The sequence below is a fragment of the Hemiscyllium ocellatum genome, chromosome 13 (assembly GCF_020745735.1).
Source record: "Hemiscyllium ocellatum isolate sHemOce1 chromosome 13, sHemOce1.pat.X.cur, whole genome shotgun sequence".
Classification (NCBI taxonomy): domain Eukaryota; kingdom Metazoa; phylum Chordata; class Chondrichthyes; order Orectolobiformes; family Hemiscylliidae; genus Hemiscyllium; species Hemiscyllium ocellatum.
Window position 1 is genome coordinate 31,584,590 of NC_083413.1, and position 20,619 is coordinate 31,605,208.

General features: G+C 47.1%; 1 protein-coding gene across 9 annotated transcripts in view; it reads right to left on the bottom strand.

The window, feature by feature from the left end:
• Nucleotides 1-20,619, bottom strand: part of LOC132821840 (mucin-2-like) — an 84,530-nt gene that overhangs the window by 56,679 nt on the left and 7,232 nt on the right. For 7 of the 9 annotated variants that reach the window (XM_060834706.1, XM_060834699.1, XM_060834700.1 and 4 more), the window contains exons 2-6: nt 10,378-10,521; nt 6,966-7,151; nt 6,491-6,673; nt 3,536-3,628; nt 2,804-2,899 (exon numbers count right to left, since the gene is read on the bottom strand). In XM_060834706.1, coding sequence (XP_060690689.1) covers nt 2,804-2,899; nt 3,536-3,628; nt 6,491-6,673; nt 6,966-7,151; nt 10,378-10,521 — 702 coding nt within the window. The remainder of the gene's footprint in view (nt 1-2,803; nt 2,900-3,535; nt 3,629-6,490; nt 6,674-6,965; nt 7,152-10,377; nt 10,522-20,619) is intronic. The other 2 variants (XM_060834701.1, XM_060834707.1) reach the window with 2 other exon arrangements.

Sequence of the window (20,619 nt, forward strand, 5' to 3'; positions counted from 1 at the left end):
AGCAAGAGGCCCAGCAATCACTTCTCTAGCTTCCCACAGAGTTCTCGGGTACACCTGATCAGGTCCTGGGGATTTATCCACCTTTAACCGTTTCAAGACATCCATCACTTCTTCCTCTGTAATCTGGACATTTTTTTGCAAGATGTCACCATCTTTTTCCCTACAGTCTATCTCTTCCATATCCTTTTCCACAGTAAATACTGATGCAAAATATTCATTTAGTATCTCCCCTATTTTTTGTGGCTCCACACAAAGGCCGCCTTGCTGATTTTTGAGGGGCCCTATTCTCTCCCTAGTTACACTTTTTTTCTTAATATATTTGTAAAAACCCTTTGGATTCTCCTTAACTCTATTTGCCAAAGCTATCTCATGTCCCTGTTTTGCCCTCCTGATTTCCCTCTGAAGTGTACTCCTACTTCCATAATGCTCTTCTAAAGATTCACTCGATCTATCCTGTCTATACCTGCCAATGCTTCCTTCTTTTTCTTAACCAAACCCTCAATTTCTTTTGTCATCCAGCATTCCCTATACCTACCAGCCTTCCCTTTCACCCTGACAGGAATACACTTTCTCTGGATTCTTGTTGTCTCATTTCTGAAGGCTTCCCATTTTCCAGCCGTCCCTTTACTTGCGAACATCTGCCTCCATACTGCTTTCGAAAGTTCTTGCCTAATACTGTCAAAATTGGCCTTTCTCCAATTTAGAACTTCAACTTTTAGATCTGGTCTATCCTTTTCCATCACTATTTTAAAACGAATAGAATTATGGTCACTGGCCCCAAAGTGCTCCCCCACTGACACCTCAGTCACCTGCCCTGCCTTATTTCCCAAGAGTAGGTCAAGTTTTGCACTTTCTCTAGTAGGTACATCCACATACTGAATCAGAAAATTGTCTTGTACACACTTAAGAAATTCCTCTCCATCTAAACCTTTAACACTATGGCAGTCCCAGTCGATGTTTGGAAAGTTAAAATCCCCGACCATAACTACCCCTTTATTCTTAGAGTTAGCTGAGATCTCCTTACAAGTTTGTTTCTCAATTTCCCTCTGACTATTAGGGGGTCTATAATACAATCCCAATAATGTGATCATCCCTTTTTTATTTCTCAGTTCCAACCAAATAACTTCCCTGCATGTATTTCCGGGAATATCCTCCCTCAGCACAGCTGTAATACTATCCCTTATCAAAAATGCCACTCCCCCTCCTCTCTTGCCTCCCTTTCTATCCTTCCTGTAGCATTCGTATCCTGGAACATTAAGCTGCCAGTCCTGCCCATACACCAGCTACTCAGCCATGCACTCATCTGCTCCATCCTTCTATTCCTGCCCTCACTAGCTCATAGCACTGGGAGTAATCCAGATATTACTACCCTTGAGGACCTCCTTTTTAAATTTCTGCCTAACTCTCTGTAATCTCCCTTCAGAGTCTCAAACTTATCCCTTCCAATGTCGTTGGTTCAATGTGGACAATGACCTCCTGCTGGCCCCTCTCCCCTGTGAGAACATTCTGCACCCTCTCTGAGACATCCTTGATCCTGGCATCGGGGAAACAACACGCCATTCTGCTTTTTCTCTGCTGGCCACAGAAACGTCTGTCTGTACCTCTGACTACAGAATCCTGTAACACAATTGATCTCTTGGAAGCTGATGTACCCCTTGTTGCATTACAGCCAGTCTCAATACCAGAAACTTGGCTGTTTGTGCTACGTTTCCCAGAGAATCCATCAGCCCCTACATTTTCCAAAATAGCATACCTGTATGAAATGGGTATATCCACAAAAGACTGCTGCATTAGCTGCCTACCTCTCTTACCCTTCCTGGAGTTAACCCATCTATGTGACTCTATCTGAGACATTCCCCCCTTCCTATATCTGCCATCCATCACATACTGTTGCTGTTGTACATGCAGGTTTAACGAATGAAACACGAAGGAGAACAGAACACAGAGTAACTTCACCTATCGGAAAAACCAACAGATCATCCAAACTTAATGATGCTGTTGCAAATACTTTCAACAATCCCCATAAACATTCCCTTGGCACAAAAGGTAAAATCAAACCCAGGTTCCTACAGGAGAGATGTCAGAGAGAGGGAGGATCAGCTTGAACCTTGGGTCCAGCAGCTTCACAACTGACTGTCTGCTAAACCCAAACCAAACCCAAACCAGAGTAAAACTGAGCTGGAAGAACTGGCCACTCCCTCTTCATTGTACAAGGAATTTTTTATTTAAACTTTAAAGCTTCTTCATGTAGATCAACCCTAGACATTACAGAACCTGTGCCTTTACGACCTCCTGAAAAGAAACAATGAATTTCTATTCAGCAGTCCATCTTTTATCAAATATTCCTGCTGTCAAGAAATGGACCTAGACAGCTTCACCCATTCTTCAGGATAACATATAATCCTGATCACAATGGAAATTGGAGGTCGCAAAATCAAGGATAAGAACTATCACCACATTCTAACTTTTCCATTTGCATGTCGATTTTACTGTACAGATTGACGCTTTTTCAGATTGTAACATAACTTGAATTTACGCTTGATTGCCTCTACATTAGAACCCTGTTAAAATTACCCTGCCCAAACATTTTAAATTTAAAATATGTATTGGCCATTATTTTGCAAAACGAAATTGTTGTCATCTTTAGAAGTGTCTTGGTACCAGTGCTTAGCTTGATCTAATCCTGAAATCGTTTCAGCTCAGCGTGATGAAACATTTTAAAGTTTACTGCATGCATTGTCCAATTATCAGTACTGTAGGCAAGAAATAGCTTTCATGAGTACAGTTTGATGTTCACAGTTACCTGGTATTGTGGAACTGCCATCACTTATTGAGATTGTCATGTTCTGAGTTGTCGATGGTTGAGTGCTGCTCAGTGTAGTTGGAGGGACCTGTGTAACTGAAGATGATGCAGAGGTTTGTGATGTATTTGTTAGTAGTTGGAAGGAAGAAAAACTTTCTGTTGTTACTGCAATACTTGATGTGGCTGTTCCAATAAAAAATCATTTTGGACACTTTAACAAGGTATAACACATTTTTTTTCCACTTCCAAATCTGTAGGAACTTCATAACCCAGAACAATTTTACGTATCATTATATTGGTGGCTTCAACAATACTATCTAAAAATATTACTGTTGCCCATGTGAACTTCCTGGTCAAATATGCACTATAAGTGCACATTATTAGAAAATAGAACATTACAGCCCTTCAGCCCTCGATGTTGCACCGAGCTATTGTACCAATCTGAATCCAATCTATTCTACACTATTCCATTTTCATCCGTATGTTTATCCAATCACTATTTAACGTCGGCAAGCCTACTATTGTTGCAGGCAGAAAGCTCCACACTCCTAAGAGAAAAGAAACTACCTCTGACATCTGTCCTATATGTATCACTCCTCAATTTAAAGCTTTGAGTCCTTGTGCTAGCCATCACCATCTGAGGGAAACATTTGTTTCACATGTCTGCAGGAAATAATGCAATTGACTTTGTTCCAGTGCATGTGCTGTGAAACATCATATAACTCAGCTTACCACTTGCTGTTGTTGAGAGATTGTTCCCTGGTGTTGAGTTTGGTGTGGATTCTGTTGTTGATTGCTGACGGGTGTTCTCTGCAGTTGTCACTCCTGGGATGGATGGAGAGAACCAGTTGTTGAAGCCGTGTAGACAAAATTACATTTAAGCCTTCAAAGATTCTCCCTTTCACACAACTTAAATTACAACATTAAATCTGAGAAATATTTAAGTTTCCAAATATGGAATCTTCTTGTACTTAAAGTTTTGCTGTAGTTATAACAAAACAAAGTAGATCTGGTTTTAAGATCTGTCAGAAATGCAAGGGTGAATGAATTCTCTAGATCTTTGATCAGCATCAATGCTGGGCACATTTCCAAATCCAACAAAGATTTCTGCACCCACACTGGTCTACTGTGTCAGATCTGTCTTTTAGTCCAAAATGTAATAGCAATCGCGCAATGTAGCCTTTCATGGGGCACTCAGGAGAGAACAAGAGAAGATGGATAGGAAGAGGACAAGCTCCCTTTTCTGCAATATTACCAAACATCGGGATTGTCCAATGAGCAAAGATTCAACAGGTTTGGATTTTACTCACTGGAGTTTAGAACAATCAGATGTGTTCTCTGTAACATATAGTGTTCTTAAGGAGCTTGACAGGGTAAATGCTGAGAAGATCTTTTTTAAGGGAGAATCTAGGATCACAAGACATAGTCTCAGAATAAAGGTTGCAAACTTAAGACAGAGTTGAGGCAGAATTTCTTCTCCCAGAGCATTGTTAGTCTTTACAACTCCTTGCTGCAGAGAGGGATGGGAGGAAGAGTCCTTGTTTTTATTTGAGGCTGAGATAGATTCCTGATGACTAGGGAAATCAAAGCTTAAAAGGAAAAGGCAGGAAAGTGAACATGAGGAATGTTGGCCTGTCCATGATTCTAATGAAAGGCAGAGCAGGCTCCAGGAGGTGACCGGCCTATTCCTGATCCTATTTCTTATTATCTTATAGTTCAAAGTGTTAATGTAGTTAACCAGCCTTAATCTAACATAACCAGTTATTTTCCTGCCATGTAATAAACTTGTTTTTTAACTTAAGAATAAGACTTCACCACTTTAATCTGGTCAGCTCCATAGACTAATGGTACAAGATGAGTTAGTAGCATCATATCAACCCAAAGAGCATCTTCTTAGAAATAAATGCGCACATCCGATTACAACACCTGGTAATCAGGACCCTATTCTCAATGGCTGTGGGGAAGGTTCTATGTGGAACTCACAGAATGCTTCCCACCATAGGATCTGCATTGCAATAATTCCTTGCTGCAGCATTTTTTTCAAATGCATCTGCACATACCTTTCCCGTACCCACCTCAACATTTGGAATATGAAAGCAGAACCCCCCCACCACAGGAGGTACACACTATTTCTGACAATTTAAAACCCCAAGAATTTATTCCATGCAAACTTTTAAATAAAATTTTCTATCTGTGGCCTTTATACATCATCCTGTTGAAATTGTGTCTTTGTTACCCAGACCTATTCCTTTTAAATCTGTAATTTTTCCTCACATCTTCTTCTGGTAGACTTGGCTTTCCAGATTTAAAAAAAAGGTTCATTTTCCAGAAGACCAAAAAGTCACAAGAAATAGAAACTGGAGGAGGCCTGCTCTGCCATTCAATAGGATCGTGGCTGAGCCAGCATGCCTCATGTCTACTTTCCTTCAAAACCGTTCAAATCCTTTATTGATCAATAAATTGTCAACTTAACCTTAAATATACACAAGCACTCTTCCCCCATGGCTCTCTGTAGCAAGGAATTCCGAAACTGTCCCGATTCTGTAGAACTGATCTAAATTTCTTTTTGGTTCCTTTCACTGATCAGTGTAACAGTGCCTCGTGGTGCCTAATGTCAATGGCAGTGATATTCCTTCTAAGAGGTGCAAATTTTCTTTCACACTCACTTGCCTTCTCTTTCTGGTCTTTGCATTATTTCTCATAAAGGTATTTTTTTCCATTAGGGTTCTATAACTGAATCCCCTTTGCTATGGTACCTATTTTCTGAGTGTGGATAGATTTTCTCTCATTTCCAAGCCCACACTGTTGCCCCAGTGCTTCTTATGAATCTCCTGGTTCTCAAAGAACATCTGCGTGACAACACTATCATAACGTAAATAAAGAAAAGCCTCACCAGTTATTTCCATCTCAAGAAATGCCAACCAGTTTGACTAACTTGGCAAAAGTTCTTTCTGGCTTTCCGAAATGAGCCTTTGATATAGAGATGGATATTAAAGTTCACTTCTTTGATTTCCCAGTTCATTTGGGATGCTCCAAGAAATTGCCAAAATGCACATCAGTGAATTTCAATCCAGCAATCCATCGTTTGTCAAATATTATGCTGTTAGTGGTCACTCCTGGCATGGATGGAGAGGCTACTGTAGTTATTAATTGTAAAGGTGTAGATGATGTTCCAACAAGAAGAGCTGTGTTAGGAGCAGTTGTTGTAGAAACTGCCATACTGTTGTCATGGACAACTTCCCCCTTTCATAAGTGCAATATATACTCAGGATCCCAATGGAAATTGGAGATCGTACAGTCGAGGATAAGAAATATCATCACGTCCCACCTTTTCCATTTGTGTGGAGGTTTCACTGTACAGACTGATGCTTCCTCAGCCTGTTCTGTAACAGGACTTGAATTTAATTTTGAGTGCATCTACAATAGAACCCTGCTAAGACTCAGTCCTGTCAAAATATACCAACCCAAACATTTTGAAATTACAATATGTTGGCCACCATTTTGTCAAAAGAAATTGTTGCCATCTTCAGAAGGGTCTGGAGGAGAGTGCTTTGATTGATTTAATCCCTGACATCTTTTTAGCTCACCATGGTGAAATATTTTAAAGTTTAATGCATGCATTGTAGAATTATCAGTACTGTAGTCAAGAAATAGCTTTCATAACTAAGGTTGGATATTCACAATTACCTGGTGTTGTGGAACTGCCATGACTTGTTGAGATGGTCATGTGGCGAGTTGTTGATAGTTGAGTGCTGCTCAGTGTAGTTGGTAGCACTGGTGTAACTGAAGATGATGCAGAAGTTTGTGATGTATTTGTTAGTGGTTGGAAGGAAGAAGAGCTTTCTGTTGTTATTGCAATACTTGATGTGGCTGTTTCAATAAAAAAAAAAGAAAAACTCGTGTTGAACACTTTGACAGTGCATAATATAATGTGCCATATTTTCGGAATCTGTAGGAGCTTCATATTTAAGAACAATTTTATACATCATTATATTGGTGGCTTCAACAACAGTATCTAAAAAATTATTGTTGCCCACATGAACTATATGGTTAAATGTACACTATAAGTAAACACTATTATTCAATATTTCTGCAGGAAATCATGCTGCAATTGACTTTGTTCCAGTACATGTGCTGTGAAACATCATATAACCAAGCTTACTATTTGCTGTTGTTGTGAGATTGTTCCCTGTTGTTGGGTTCGGTATGGATTCTGTTGTTGATTGCTGAGGGGTGTTCTCTGCAGTTGTCACTCCTGGGATGGGTGCAGAGGCTGCTGTAGTTGTTAATTGTCCAGGTGTAGATGATGTTCCAACCGGAGGAGTTGTGGTCGGACCAGTTGTTCCAGCTGTATAAACAAGCTCACGTTAATGCCTTGAAAGAATCTTCCTTTTATTCGACTTAAAGGGCGGCAATAAATCTGAGAGATATTTAAATTCCTAAATATGGCATCTTCCAGTACCTAATGCATTATGTGGTACCACCCCAGCTGTAGTTGTAACAGAACAAAATAGAACTGGATTTAAGTTCTGTCAGAAGTGCAGGGCTGAATGAATTGCCCAGATCTTCAGTCAGCATTAATGCACTGCACATTGCCACATCCAACAAAGATTTGTGCGCCCAAAGTTGTCCAGTGTTTCAGACGAGTCTGTTAATCCTAAACGCACTAGTAATAGAGCAATGCAGCTTTTCAAGGGGCACATAAGATCAGAAAAGACATGATGGACAAGAGGACATGCTCCCTTTTTGCAATATTACCCAATATAAGGAGGAGATTTTGTGAAGTTCTCAAGTCTTTTAGTGTGAGAGTGACTGGACGGCTGAGTGATGGATGAGTGGCTTGTGAAATGGAGTGGGCAGTCATATCCAGTTGGGATCGGTGGGTAATTGAGTTGGGTTGGAGGTAAGTTAACAGGAAAAAGGAACGGGTTGGTCAGCTCGGAGAAAAAAATAGTCTGGTTGGGGATAAGCATATTGGGTTGGATTTGGAGGCCTCGTTTAAAGAAATGAGTGCTTTGGTCATGTCAGCGGGAGTGAACGAGTAGATTTGTTTCATTGAGGGTTGAATAGGCCATTGAAGGTATTTGGATCAGGTCAAGGAGTGGTTAGTCAGGTTGGGTTCAGGAGTTATTTTTATTCATTTGTGGGATGTGGGCATTGCTCTCAGCACAAGCTTTTGTTCTGCATGCCAAGTTGCACTTGAGAAAGTAATGATGAACTGTATTCTTGGACTGATGCAGTGCATTTGCTCCCCATACATCCACAATCCCATTTTGGAGATCATTCAAGGATTTTCACCCAGTGACACTGAAGGAGCAACAATGTATTTCCAGGTCAACATGATGATTGCCCTGGAGGAGCACTTGCAAGGGTGGTTTTCCCATGGATCTGCTGCTCTTGTTCTCCTAGTTGGTAAAAGATGGATTTGGAAGGTAGTGTTATAGAGTCACAGAGTCATAGAGATGTACAGCACAGCCGCAGACTCTTCACTCCAACTCGTCCATGCTGACCAGATATCCTAACCCAATCTAGTCCCACCTGCCAGCACCCAGCCCATATCCCTCTAAACTGTTCCTATTCATATACCCATCCAAATGCCTTTTAAATGTTGTAATTGTACCAACCTCCACCACTTCCTCCAGCAGCTCATTCCATACATTTACCACCCTCTGCTTGAAAAGGTTATCCCTTAGATCTCTTTTATATCTTTCCCCTCTCACCCTAAACCTATGCCTTCTAGTTCTGACTCCTCCACCCCAGGGAAAATACTTTGTCTATTTACAATATCCATGGCCCTCATGATTTTTTCAACCTCTATAAGGTCACCACTCAGCCTCTGATGATCCAGGGAAAACAGCCCTAGCCTATGCAACCTCTCCCTATAGCTCAAGTCCTCCAACCCTGGCAACATCCTTGTAAATCTTTTCTGAACCCTTTCAAGTCTCACAACATCTTTCTGATAGGAAGGAGACCAGAATTGCATGCAATATTCCAACAGTGGCCTAACCAATGTCCTGTACAGCCACAACATGACCTCCCAATTCCTGCACTCAATACTCTGACCAATAAAGGAAAGCATACCAAATGCCTTCTTCACTATCCTATCTACCTGTGACTCCACTTTCAAGGAGCTATGAACCTATGAGGTAAGCTTCTTTGCTGTTCACTACACCTCCAATTTTGGTGCCATCAGCAAACTTACTAACTATACCTCTCATGCTCACATCCAAATCATTTACATAAATGATGAAAATTAGTGGACCCAGCACCGATCCTTGTGCCCCTCCACGGGTCACAGGTCTCCAGTCTGAAAAAACCCCTCCACCACCACCCTCTGTCTTCTACCTTTCAGCCAGTTCTGTATCCAAATGGCTCGTTCTCCCTGTATTCCGTAAGATCTAACCTTGCTCACCAGTCTCCCATAAGGAACCTTGTTTAACGCCTTACTAAAGTCCATATAGATCACATCTACCACTCTGCCCTCATCAATCCTCTTTGTTACTTCTTCAAAAAACTCAATCAAGTTTGTGAGACATGATTTCCCACGCATAAAGCCATGTTGACTATCCCTAATCAGTCCTTGCCTTTCTAGATACATGTACATCCTGTCCCTCAGGATTCTCTCCAACAACTTGCCCACCACCGACATCAGGCTCACAAGTCTCTCGTTCCCTGGTTTGTCCTTACCACCCTTCTTAAACAGTGGCACCACATTAGCTAACCTCACCTCACCTGTGACTATCGATGATACAAGTATCTCAGCAAGAGGCCCAGCAATCACTTCCCTGGCTTCCCACAGAGTTTGAGGGTACACCTGATCAGGTCGTGGGGATTTATCCATTTTTATGCATTTTAAAACTTCCAGAACTTCCTCCTCTGTTATCTGGACATTTTCCAAGATGTCACCTTCCATTTCCCCACATTCTATATCTTCCATGACCTTTTCCACAGTAAATACTGATGCAGAATATTTGTTTTGTATCTGCCCCATCTCCTGCAGCTCCACACAAAGGCCGCCTTGCTCTTGTCTTGAATAATGTTGAAAAATCCCCTCAGTGCTCCAGATAACTACCAAATAAGCGGAATCTCTGGTGCTCTGCTGTATCACAGGTGAATAAGGAAACCTGTCCCTCGCTGATGTCCAAGGCAATGCATTTTGATATCAAAACGATGGAAGAACACAAAATCATTCAGTTTAGCCGGAAGGAATTGCTTCTGGCCACACATGCTGCTGAGCACAGTTTTTCTGAGTTCACCTTTTTAGGATATTGGCATCATGCCAATTTCAATCCTCAAAGACCTCCTGTGATGCATTTACCTGTCCATGTTGCCAGCTTGCTGACACACGGTATGGCCTGTGTACAGTTCAAAAAGAGGTATGCTAATCTTAAAATGGCTTTTAATTGCCTTTTTTAAGTGCCTCAGCTCCCTTTACGACATGGCCATGATAGATTTCCTTCTACATTTGCAATCAACCTTGGAAAGATGGAAGAGGGTGTATCCATGTGAGGACCTTGAACTGTTTTTCAATTTTCAACACAAAAAATCTCTTGAAGATAGTTTCTGATTCTTACCAGTTTCTGTTCTGGAGCTAACAGTGGTTGATGATGATTGAATAATTGATTGGGTTGTACGTGCTGATTCGGAAGTGAATTCACCAGTTGCTGTTGTCTTTGCTGTTTGTACAGATGTAGAAGTCTCAGTAGGAGCTGTTGAAGCTGTGTATACAAAATATGGAGTCATCCTGACAATGTAAGGTGACACTAAGTGTTACGTTCAAATATTGTGACATAATATCTGAGTAAATGTGTAATATTGCAAGATCCAATCACATCTTCAGCCAAAAGTGTAAAATGGCTGATCCATCTCATCCCTTGTATCTCAGATATCCACCACTCAATGTAATATCAAGAAACATCAGATGACACTAGACAGTGCAATGATAACATTCATGCTGTAATCCTGAAGGCTTGTACTCCTGAACTACCGTTGCTGCAAGCCAAGCTGTTTCAGGGCCTATACGTGCGTCTACTCAAAAATGTCCTATGTACTGTCCACAAAATCACGATCCAATCTGGCAAATTATCTCCCTGTGAACTTACACTCAGCGATCAGTAAAGTGATGGAAAGGGTTGGTGATTGTCCCATCAGGAAGCACTTGCTCATCCAAATCTGCTCAACACGGCTCAGTTTGGATTCTGATAAGAACTTGCTCAATGCCTTATTATAGACTTAGTTCCAATATTGTGAAAAGTGATGATTTTCAGTTGAGAGCTCCTCCCCTTCATATCAAGGCTGCATTTTATACGTTTGACAGCAGGGAGCCTGAACAAATTGTAATCAGAGGGAATTAGTAGAAACTCTCCACTAATTGGATCACGCTGAGCACAAAGGAGGAGGGTGGTGGTTACTGAATGATGATAATGACAGTCTCAGCTGATTGCTCTTTAGAATCAACTTGTCCAGACATATTGTGAGACATCTCAGGCACAGGTAGGACTAGAGCCAAGACCTTCTGGCCCAGAGAAAGGGATGCTACCACTCTGCTACAAGTGCCTTGTTCTTTAGGATCATTTTAATATTTTTCGAATCAACTTGCCCAGTGATGTGATTGCATATCTCAGGAGCAGGTGGAACTTGACCTTAAACTTGAAGAGGCTGGGTCACCACCAAGATGCCACAGAGTCCTAGTTCCTCAGGATCGATAATTGTATAATCAACCTATTCAGAGATGTCATGATCTACTTCTAGAAGAGTTGGGACTAGAACCCAGGCCTCCTGGCTCAGAGGTGAGGACACTATCCCTGTGCAATAAGAGCCCTAGTTCCTCAGGGTATTGTCCTCAATCCAACCATCTTCAGCTGCTTCATCAATGACATTCCCCACAATCTAAGAGCAGTACTGGAAATGTGCACTGATGATTGCAACTCTTCTTGGTCTCTGAAGCTGTCAGAGTTTATATATAACTAGATGCAGGCAACCCTTGGCTGATAAATGGCAAGTAAATTTGCATAAATATTGGAAAATGAATATTTTCCACAAAACAAGATCCAACACTTTGCATTGATGTGCAATGGCATTATTATCAAGTGAGTTCTCTGCCATCATCATTCTGGGCATCATGAACACAATGGAATACTCCCTACTTGACACAATGAATGCAACTCCATCAATATGCAATGGAATACTTCATAATATAAAAGCCTATGGTGTTGAGATAGTGTATTAGCATGGATAGACAATTGGCTAACTAATAGAAAACAGAGTGTTGGGATAATGGAGTCATTTTCAGGCCTACAGCCTGTAACTGGTAGTGTGCCACAGGGATCAGGCTACAATTATTTCAGATATATCTACACTAATGACTTGCATGAGGATAGTGAATGTACAGTAGCAAAGTTTACAGATGGCATAACAATAGATGGGAATACATGTGGGGAGGATGCACAAAGGCTCTGCAGGGGGAATGTAGATAAGGTGAGTCAGCAAATGGAATGGAATGTGGGAAAGTGTGAGGTTATGTCCTTTGGCAGGAAGAATAGAGGAGCTAATTTAATTAAACTCAGAAAGATTGTAGAAAGTTATTGATCAGAAGGATTTGGGAATCCTGATCCACGAATTACAAAAAACTGGCATCCTACCTCATGAGGACAGAGGAAAGGCAAATGAAATCTTGGCCTTTATTTCAAAGGAAATGGAGTTTAAAAGTAGGGAGGTTTTGCTAAAACTATACAAGGCACTGGTCAGACCAGGGCTGAAACACTGTGAACAGGCTGGAGCTGCTTGTTTGAAAAAAGACACACTGCATTGAAGGGAGTCCCGCCAAGGCTCTTTGAGGCCGATGCCAGGTGTGGAAGGATTGTCTTATCAAAAAGCAAGAGCAGAATAGGCCTGTACTCTTCAGAATGTAGAAGAATGAGAAATGGTCTTATTGAAATGTACAGGATTCTTCAGGGACTTGTCAAGGTAGATGTGGAAAGGTTGTTTCCCCATGTGGAATAGTCTAAGACCAGAGGACATCACCTCAGAATAAGGTGTAAAAATTAGAATAGAATAGAATCGAAGTGAATAGATTAGAATATCCTGTATGCACTGTGTACTCCATTGTCGAAGTAGGGTGAAAAGCTTTTACAATGTCTGTCTCAAATGGCACCATCTTAGGCACAAGTACCTAGATATAAATCTTGGACACAAAAGAGGAATAGAAAATAGTTTCACGACTTTACAGAATTTAAAAACTAAGTTAGAAATAAGACATCATGAAAGGATCGACTTTACAGGCCAGTAAAATCATTTCAAATAAACCTGACAGTGGAGCAGCCCAGCACAGAGCCTCTGCACGTGGCCTGACCACTTGTGGCAGATCCCATTCCGACAGCCATCCCTGCTCCGAGCCAAGCCTGCAGATCACTCCACACCAGCACTCAGTTCCAAGGTAAGCTCCAGAACAGCGTCCCCCACACCCATCTGCGTCCACATTCCCGCTTCCTGTGTCCTGCTCTGAGACTCGGACCGCTCATCCTTCTCTGAGTCTCGGAGCAGCACGAGAGGAGTGAGTCTCAGAGCAGTACAAGGGAAGTGGGTCTCGGAGTAGGGCGAAGGGAGAGAGTCTCGGAGTAGAGTGAGGGGAGAGAGTCTCGGAGTAGGGTGAGGGGGGAGTCTCGGAGTAGGGTGAGGGGGGAGTCTCGGAGTAAGGCGAGGGGAGAGAGTCTCGGAGTAGGGTGAGAGGAGAATCTCGGAATAGGGTGAGGGGAGACAGTCTCGGAATAGAGTGAGGCGAGCGAGTCTCAGAGAAGGGGGTGGGGACTGAGTCTCAGAGCAGTGTGAGGGGAGTGAGTCTCAGAGCAGTGCGAAAGGAGTGAGTCTCAGAGCAATGTGAGGGGAGTGAGTATCAGAGCAGTGCGAGGGGAGTGAGTTTCAGAGCATTCTGAAGGGAATGAGTCTTGGAGCAGTTTCAGGGGAGCGGGTCTCGGAGCAGTGCAAGGGGAGTGAGTATCAGAGCAGTGCGAGGAGAGTGAGTCTCAGAGCAGAGCAAGGGGAGCGAGTCTCGGATCAGGGCGAGGGGAGTGAGTCTCAGAGCAGTCTGAGGAGAGTGAGTCTTGGAGCAGTATCGGGGAGCGGGTCTCGGAGCAGCGCAAGGGGAGTGAGTATCAGAGCAGTGCGAGGGGAGTGAATCTCAGAGCAGAGCAAGGGGAGCGAGTCTCGGAGCAGGGTGAGGGGAGTGAGTCTCAGAGCAGCGTGAGGGGAGTGAGTCACAGAGCAGTGCGAGGGAATTGAGTCTCAGAGCAGTGTGAGGTGATTGAGTCTCAGAGCAGCGTGAGGGGATTGAGTCTCAGAGCAGCACGAGGGGAGCGACTCTCAGAGCAGTGCGAGGGGAGTGAGTCTCAGAGCAGTGTGAGGGGAGCAAGTCTCAGAGCAGCACGAGGGGAGTGACTCTCAGAGCAGTGCGAGGGGAGTGAGTCTCAAAGCAGAGCAAGGGGAGCGAGTCTCGGAAAGGGAGAGGGAAGCAAGTCTCAGAGCAGTACGAGGGGAGTGAGTCTCAGAGCAGTGCGAGGGGAGTGAGTCTCAGAGTAGTGCGAGGGGGTGAGTCTAAGAGCAGTGCGAGGTAGTGAGTCTCAGAACAGCATGAGAGGAGTGAGTCTCATAGCAGTGTGAGGGGAGTGAGTCTCAGAGCAGCGTGAGGGGAGTGAGTCTCAGAGCAGTGTGAGGGGAGTGAGCCTCAGAGCAGTGCGAGGGGAGTGAGTCTCAGAGCAGTGTGAGGGGAGCAAGTCTCAGAGCAGCACGAGGGGAGCGACTCTCAGAGCAGTGCGAGGGGAGTGAGTCTCAAAGCAGAGCAAGGGGAGCGAGTCTCGGAAAGGGAGAGGGAAGCAAGTCTCAGAGCAGTACGAGGGGAGTGAGTCTCAGAGCAGTGCGAGGGGAGTGAGTCTCAGAGTAGTGCGAGGGGGTGAGTCTAAGAGCAGTGCGAGGTAGTGAGTCTCAGAACAGCATGAGAGGAGTGAGTCTCATAGCAGTGTGAGGGGAGTGAGTCTCAGAGCAGCGTGAGGGGAGTGAGTCTCAGAGCAGTGTGAGGGGAGTGAGCCTCAGAGCAGTGCGAGGGGAGTGAGCCTCAGAGCAGCATGAGGGGAGTGAGTCTCAGAGCAGTGCGAGGGGAGTGAGTCTCAGAGCAGTGTGAGGAAAATGAATCTCAGAGCAGTGTGAGGGGAGTGAGTCTCAGAGCAGAGCGAGGGGAGCAAGTCTTGGACAAGGCAGAGGGAAGCAAGTCTCAGAGCTGCGTGAGGGGAGTCAGTCTCAGAGCAATGTGAGGGGAGTCAGTCTCAGAGCAGTGTGAGGGGGTTCAGTCTCAGAGCAATGTGAGGGGAGCGTGTCTTGGAGCAACACGAGGGGAGCAAATCTCAGAAGGGAGCGAGTCTTGGAGCAGGCCAGTGGAACGAGTATCAGAGGAGGACAAGGAGGGCACATCCCAGAGCAGCGCGAGGGGAGCGAGTTTTGAAACAGGGCGAGGGGAACCAGTCTCGGAGCAGTGTGAGGGGAGCAAGTCTTTGAGTAGGACGAGAGGAGCGAGGGGAGCGAGTCTCAGAGAAGGGCAAGGGGAGCAATTCGGTGAAGGTCGAGGGGAGCCAGTCTTGGAGAAGTGCAAGGGGGACCGGGTCCCGGAGAAGGGTGAGGGGAGCGAGTTCGGAGAAGGGTGAGGGGACCGAGTCTCAGAGAAGGGTGAGGGGAGTGAATCTCAGAGCCGTGCAAAAGGAGTGAGTCTCAGAGCAATGTGAGGGGAGTGAGTATCAGAGCAGTGCGAGGGGAGTGAGTTTCAGAGCAGAGCAAGGGCAGCGGGTCTCGGATCAGGGCGAGGGGAGTGAGTCTCAGAGCAGTATGAGGGGAGTGAGTCTCAGAGCAGTCTGAGGAGAGTGAGTCTCGGAGCAGTATCAGGGGAGCGGGTCTCGGAGCAGCACAAGGGGAGTGAGTATCAGAGCAGTGCGAGGGGAGTGAATCTCAGAGCAGAGCAAGGGGACCGAGTCTCGGAGCAGCGTGAGGGGAGTGAGTCACAGAGCAGTGCGAGGGGATTGAGTCTCAGAGGAGTGTGAGGTGATTGAGTCTCAGAGCAATGTGAGGGGAGTGAGTCTCAGAGCGGTGCAAGGGGAGTGAGTCTCAGAGCAGTGTGAGGGGAGCGAGTCTCAGAGCAGTGTGAGGGGAGTGAGTCTCAGAGCAGAGCGAGGGGAGCGAGTCTTGGACAAGGGAGAGGGAAGCGGGTCTCAGAGCTGCGTGAGGGGAGTCAGTCTCAGAGCAATGTGAGGGGAGTCAATCTCAGAGCAGTGTGAGGGGGTTGAGTCTCAGAGCAATGTGAGGGGAGCGTGTCTTGGAGCAACGCGAGGGGAGCAAATCTCAGAAGGGAGCGAGTCTTGGAGCAGGCCAGTGGAACGAGTATCAGAGGAGGACAAGGAGGGCACATCCCAGAGCAGCGCGAGGGGAGCGAGTTTTGAAACAGGGCGAGGGGAACCAGTCTCGGAGCAGTGTGAGGGGAGCAAGTCTTTGAGTAGGGCGAGAGGAGCGAGGGGAGCGAGTCTCAGAGAAGGGCAAGGGGAGCAATTCGGTGAAGGGCGAGGGGAGCCAGTCTTGGAGAAGTGCAAGGGGGACCGGGTCCCGGAGAAGGGTGAGGGGAGCGAGTTCGGAGAAGGGTGAGGGGAGCGAGTTCGGAGAAGGGTGAGGGGAGCGAGTCTCAGAGAAGGGTGATGGGGGCAAGTTCGGAGAAGGATGAGGGGAGCGAGTCTCAGAGAAGGGTGAGGGGAGCGAGTTTGGAGAAGGGTGAGGAGAGTGAGTCCCGGAGAAAGGTGAGGGGAGCAAGTCTCGTAGAAGGGTGAGGGAAGCGAGTCTCAGAGAAGGGTGAGGGGAGCGAGTTCGGAGAAGGGTGAGGAGAGCAAGTCTCAGAGAAGGGTGAGGGGAGCGAGTTGGGAGAAGGGTGAAGGGAGCGAGTATCGGAGAAGGGTGAGGGGAGCGAGTTCGGAGAAGGGTGAGGGGAGCCAGTGTTGGGATAGTGCGAGGGGGACCGGATCCCGGAGAAGGGCAAGGGGAGCGAGGTCGGAGAAGAGTGAGAGGAGCGAGTCTCGGAGACCACAAGGGAACCGTGTCACGGAGCAGCATGTGGGGAGACAGTCTCGGAGACAGGCGAAGGGAGCTAATCCCTGAGCAAGCACGAGGGGACTAGTCTTAGAAATGGTGAGGGGAGTGAGTCTCAGAGCATCGCGAGGGGAGCAGGTGTCGGAGAAGAGTGAGGGGAGTGAGTCTCGGAGCAGTACAAGGGAGGCACAGTCTTGGAGCAACGTGAGTGGAGCGGGTTTCGGAGCAGCATGACGGGAGCGGGTCTTGCAGACGTGCAAGGGGAGTAAGTCCAAGAGCAGCACAAGGGGAGCATGTCTTGGAGACAGGCGAAGGGAGTAAGACCTGGGACAGCGTGAAGGGAGATTTTCTCGGAGCAACACGAAGGGAGCGAGTCTCGGAGGGGGACGGATCTCGGAGCAACGCAAGTGGAGCTCCCCTCACACTTGTCCGAGATTCACTCCCCTCGCTCTGCTCTGAGACTCACCCCCCTCACATTGTTCTGAGACTCACTCCCCTCGCACTGCTCTGAGACTCACTCCCCTCACATTGTTCTGAGACTCACTCCCCTCGCACTGCTCTGAGACTCACTCCCCTCACACTGCTCTGACACTCACTCCACTTGCACTGCTCTGAGACTCACTCCCATCACGCTGCTCCGAGACTCAGTCCCCTCACACTGCTCTGAGACTCACTCCCTTCACACTGCTCTGAGACTCACTCCCCTCACGCTGCTCTGAGACTCACTTCCTTTGCATTACTCTGAGACTCACTCCTCTCACGCTGCTCTGAGGCTCAATCACCTCACACTGCTCTGAGACTCACCCCCCTCGCACTGCTCTGAGACTCACTCCCCTCGCACTACTCTGAGACTCACTCCCCTCACACTGCTCTTAGATTCACTCCACACACACTGCTTTGAGACTCACTCCCTTCGCATTGTTCTGAGACTCACTCCCCTCGCACTATGATACTCACTCCCCTTGCACTGCTCCGAGACTCACTCCCTTCGCATTACTCTGAGACTCACTCCCCTCACGCTGCTCTGAAACTCACTCCCCTCACACTGCTCTGAGACTCGCTCCCCTCGCACTGCTCTGAGACTCACCCCCCTCGCACTGCTCTGAGACTCACTCCCCTCGCACTGCTCTGAGACCCACACCCTTCACATTGATTTGAGACTCACTCCCTCACACTGTTCTGACACTCACTCCCCTCACACTGCTCTGAGACTCACTCCCTTCACATTACTCTGAGACTCACTCCCCTCACACTGCTCCGAGACCCGCTTCCTTTGCTCTGCCCGGAGACTCACTCCCCTCACGCTGCTCTGAGACTCACTCCCTACACATTGATTTGAGACTCACTTCCCTCACACTGCTCTGAGACTGGCTCCCCTCACACTGCTCTGAGACACACTCCCCTCGCACTGCTCCAAGACTCAATCCACTCACACTGCTCTGAGACTCGCTTCCCTCACCCTTGTCCAAGACTTGCTCCCCTTGCTCTGCTCTGAGACTCATTCCCCTCGCACTGCTCTGAGACTTACTCCCCTCACACTACTCTGAGACTCACTCACCTCACACTGCTCTGATACTCACTCCCCTCGCTCTACTCTGAGACTCACTCCCCTCACACTGCTCTGAAACTCACTCCCCTCACGCTGCTCTGAGACTCCCTCCCTTTACATTGATTTGAGTCTCACTCCCCTCACACTGCTCTGACACTCACTCCCCTCACGATGCTCCGAGACTCACTCCCTTCACATTGCTCTGAGACTCACTCTTCTCACACTGCTCTGAAACTCACTCACCTCACGCTGCTCTGATACTCAGTCCCCTCGCTCTATTCTGAGACTCACTCCCTCACACTGCTCCGAGACTCACTCCCCTTGCACTGCAATGAGAGTTGCTCCCCTCGCACTGCTCTGAGACTCACTCTCCTCACGCTGCTCTGAAACTCACTCCCCTCACGCTGCTCTGAGACTCTCTTCCCTCTCCCTTGTCCAAGACTCGCTCCCCTTGCTCTGCTCTGACACTCATTCCCCTCACACCGCTCTGAGGCTCACTCCCTCACACTGCTCTGAGACTCACTCCCCTCACGCTGCTCTGAGACACACTCACCTCATGCTGCTCTGATACTCACTTCCCTTGCTCTACTCTTAGACTCACTCCCCTCACGCTGCTGAGAGTCACTCCACTCGTACAGCTCTAAGACTCACTACCCTCACATTGCTCTGAGACTCACTCCCCCCGCACTGCTCTGAGACTTACTCCTCTCATGCTGCTCTGAGACCTGCTCCCCTCACACTGTTCTGAGACTCACTCCCCCCGCACTGCTCTGAGACTCACTCCCTTCAGATTGATTTCAGACTCACTCCCCTCACACTGCTCCGAGACCCGCTTCCTTTGCTCTGCCCGGAGACTCACTCCCCTCACGCTGCTCTGAGACTCACTCCCTTCACATTGATTTGAGACTCACTTCCCTCACACTGCTCTGAGACTCGCTCCCCTCACACTGCTCTGAGACACAGTCCCCTCGCACTGCTCCGAGACTCAATCCATTCACACTGCTCTGAGAATCGCTTCTCTCTCCCTTGTCCAAGACTTGCTCCCCTTGCTCTGCTCTGAGACTCACTCCCCTCGCACTGCTCTGAGACTTACTCCCCTCACACTACTCTGAGACTCACTCACCTCACACTGCTCTGATACTCACTCCCCTCGCTCTACTCTGAGACTCACTCCCCTCACACTGCTCTGAAACTCACTGCCCTCACGCTGCTCTGAGACTCACTCACCTCACACTGCTCTGACACTCACTCCCCTCACGATGCTCCAAGACTCACTCCCTTCACATTGTTCTGAGACTCACTCCCCTCACACTGCTCCAAGACTCGCTTCCTTTGCTCTGCCCTGAGACTCACTCCCCTCACGATGCTCCGAGAATCACTCCCCTCGCACTGCTCTGAGACTCCCTCCCTTTACATTGATTTGAGTCTCACTCCCCTCACACTGCTCTGACACTCACTCCCCTCACGATGCTCCAAGACTCACTCCCTTCACATTGCTCTGAGACTCACTCCCCTCACACTGCTCCGAGACTCGCTTCCTTTGCTCTTGCCTGAGACTCACTCCCCTCACGATGCTCCGAGACTCACTCTCCTCACACTGCTCTGAGACTCACTCCCCTCACGCTGCTCTGAAACTCACTCCCCTTACACTGCTCTGAGACACACTCCCCTCGCACTGCTCCGAGACTCAATCCACTCACACTGCTCTGAGACTCGCTTCCCTCTCCCTTGTCCAAGACTTGCTCCCCTTGCTCTGCTCTGAGACTCACACCCCTCGCACTGCTCTGAGACTCACTCCCCTCGCACTGCTCTGAGACTTACTCCCCTCACACTGCTCTGAAACTCACTGCCCTCACGCTGCTCTGAGACTCACTCACCTCACACTGCTCTGACACTCACTCCCCTCACGATGCTCCAAGACTCACTCCCTTCACATTGCTCTGAGACTCACTCCCCTCACACTGCTCCAAGACTCGCTTCCTTTGCTCTGCCCTGAGACTCACTCCCCTCACGATGCTCCGAGACTCACTCCCCTCGCACTGCTCTGAGACTCCCTCCCTTTACATTGATTTGAGTCTCACTCCCCTCACACTGCTCTGACACTCACTCCCCTCACGATGCTCCAAGACTCACTCCCTTCACATTGCTCTGAGACTCA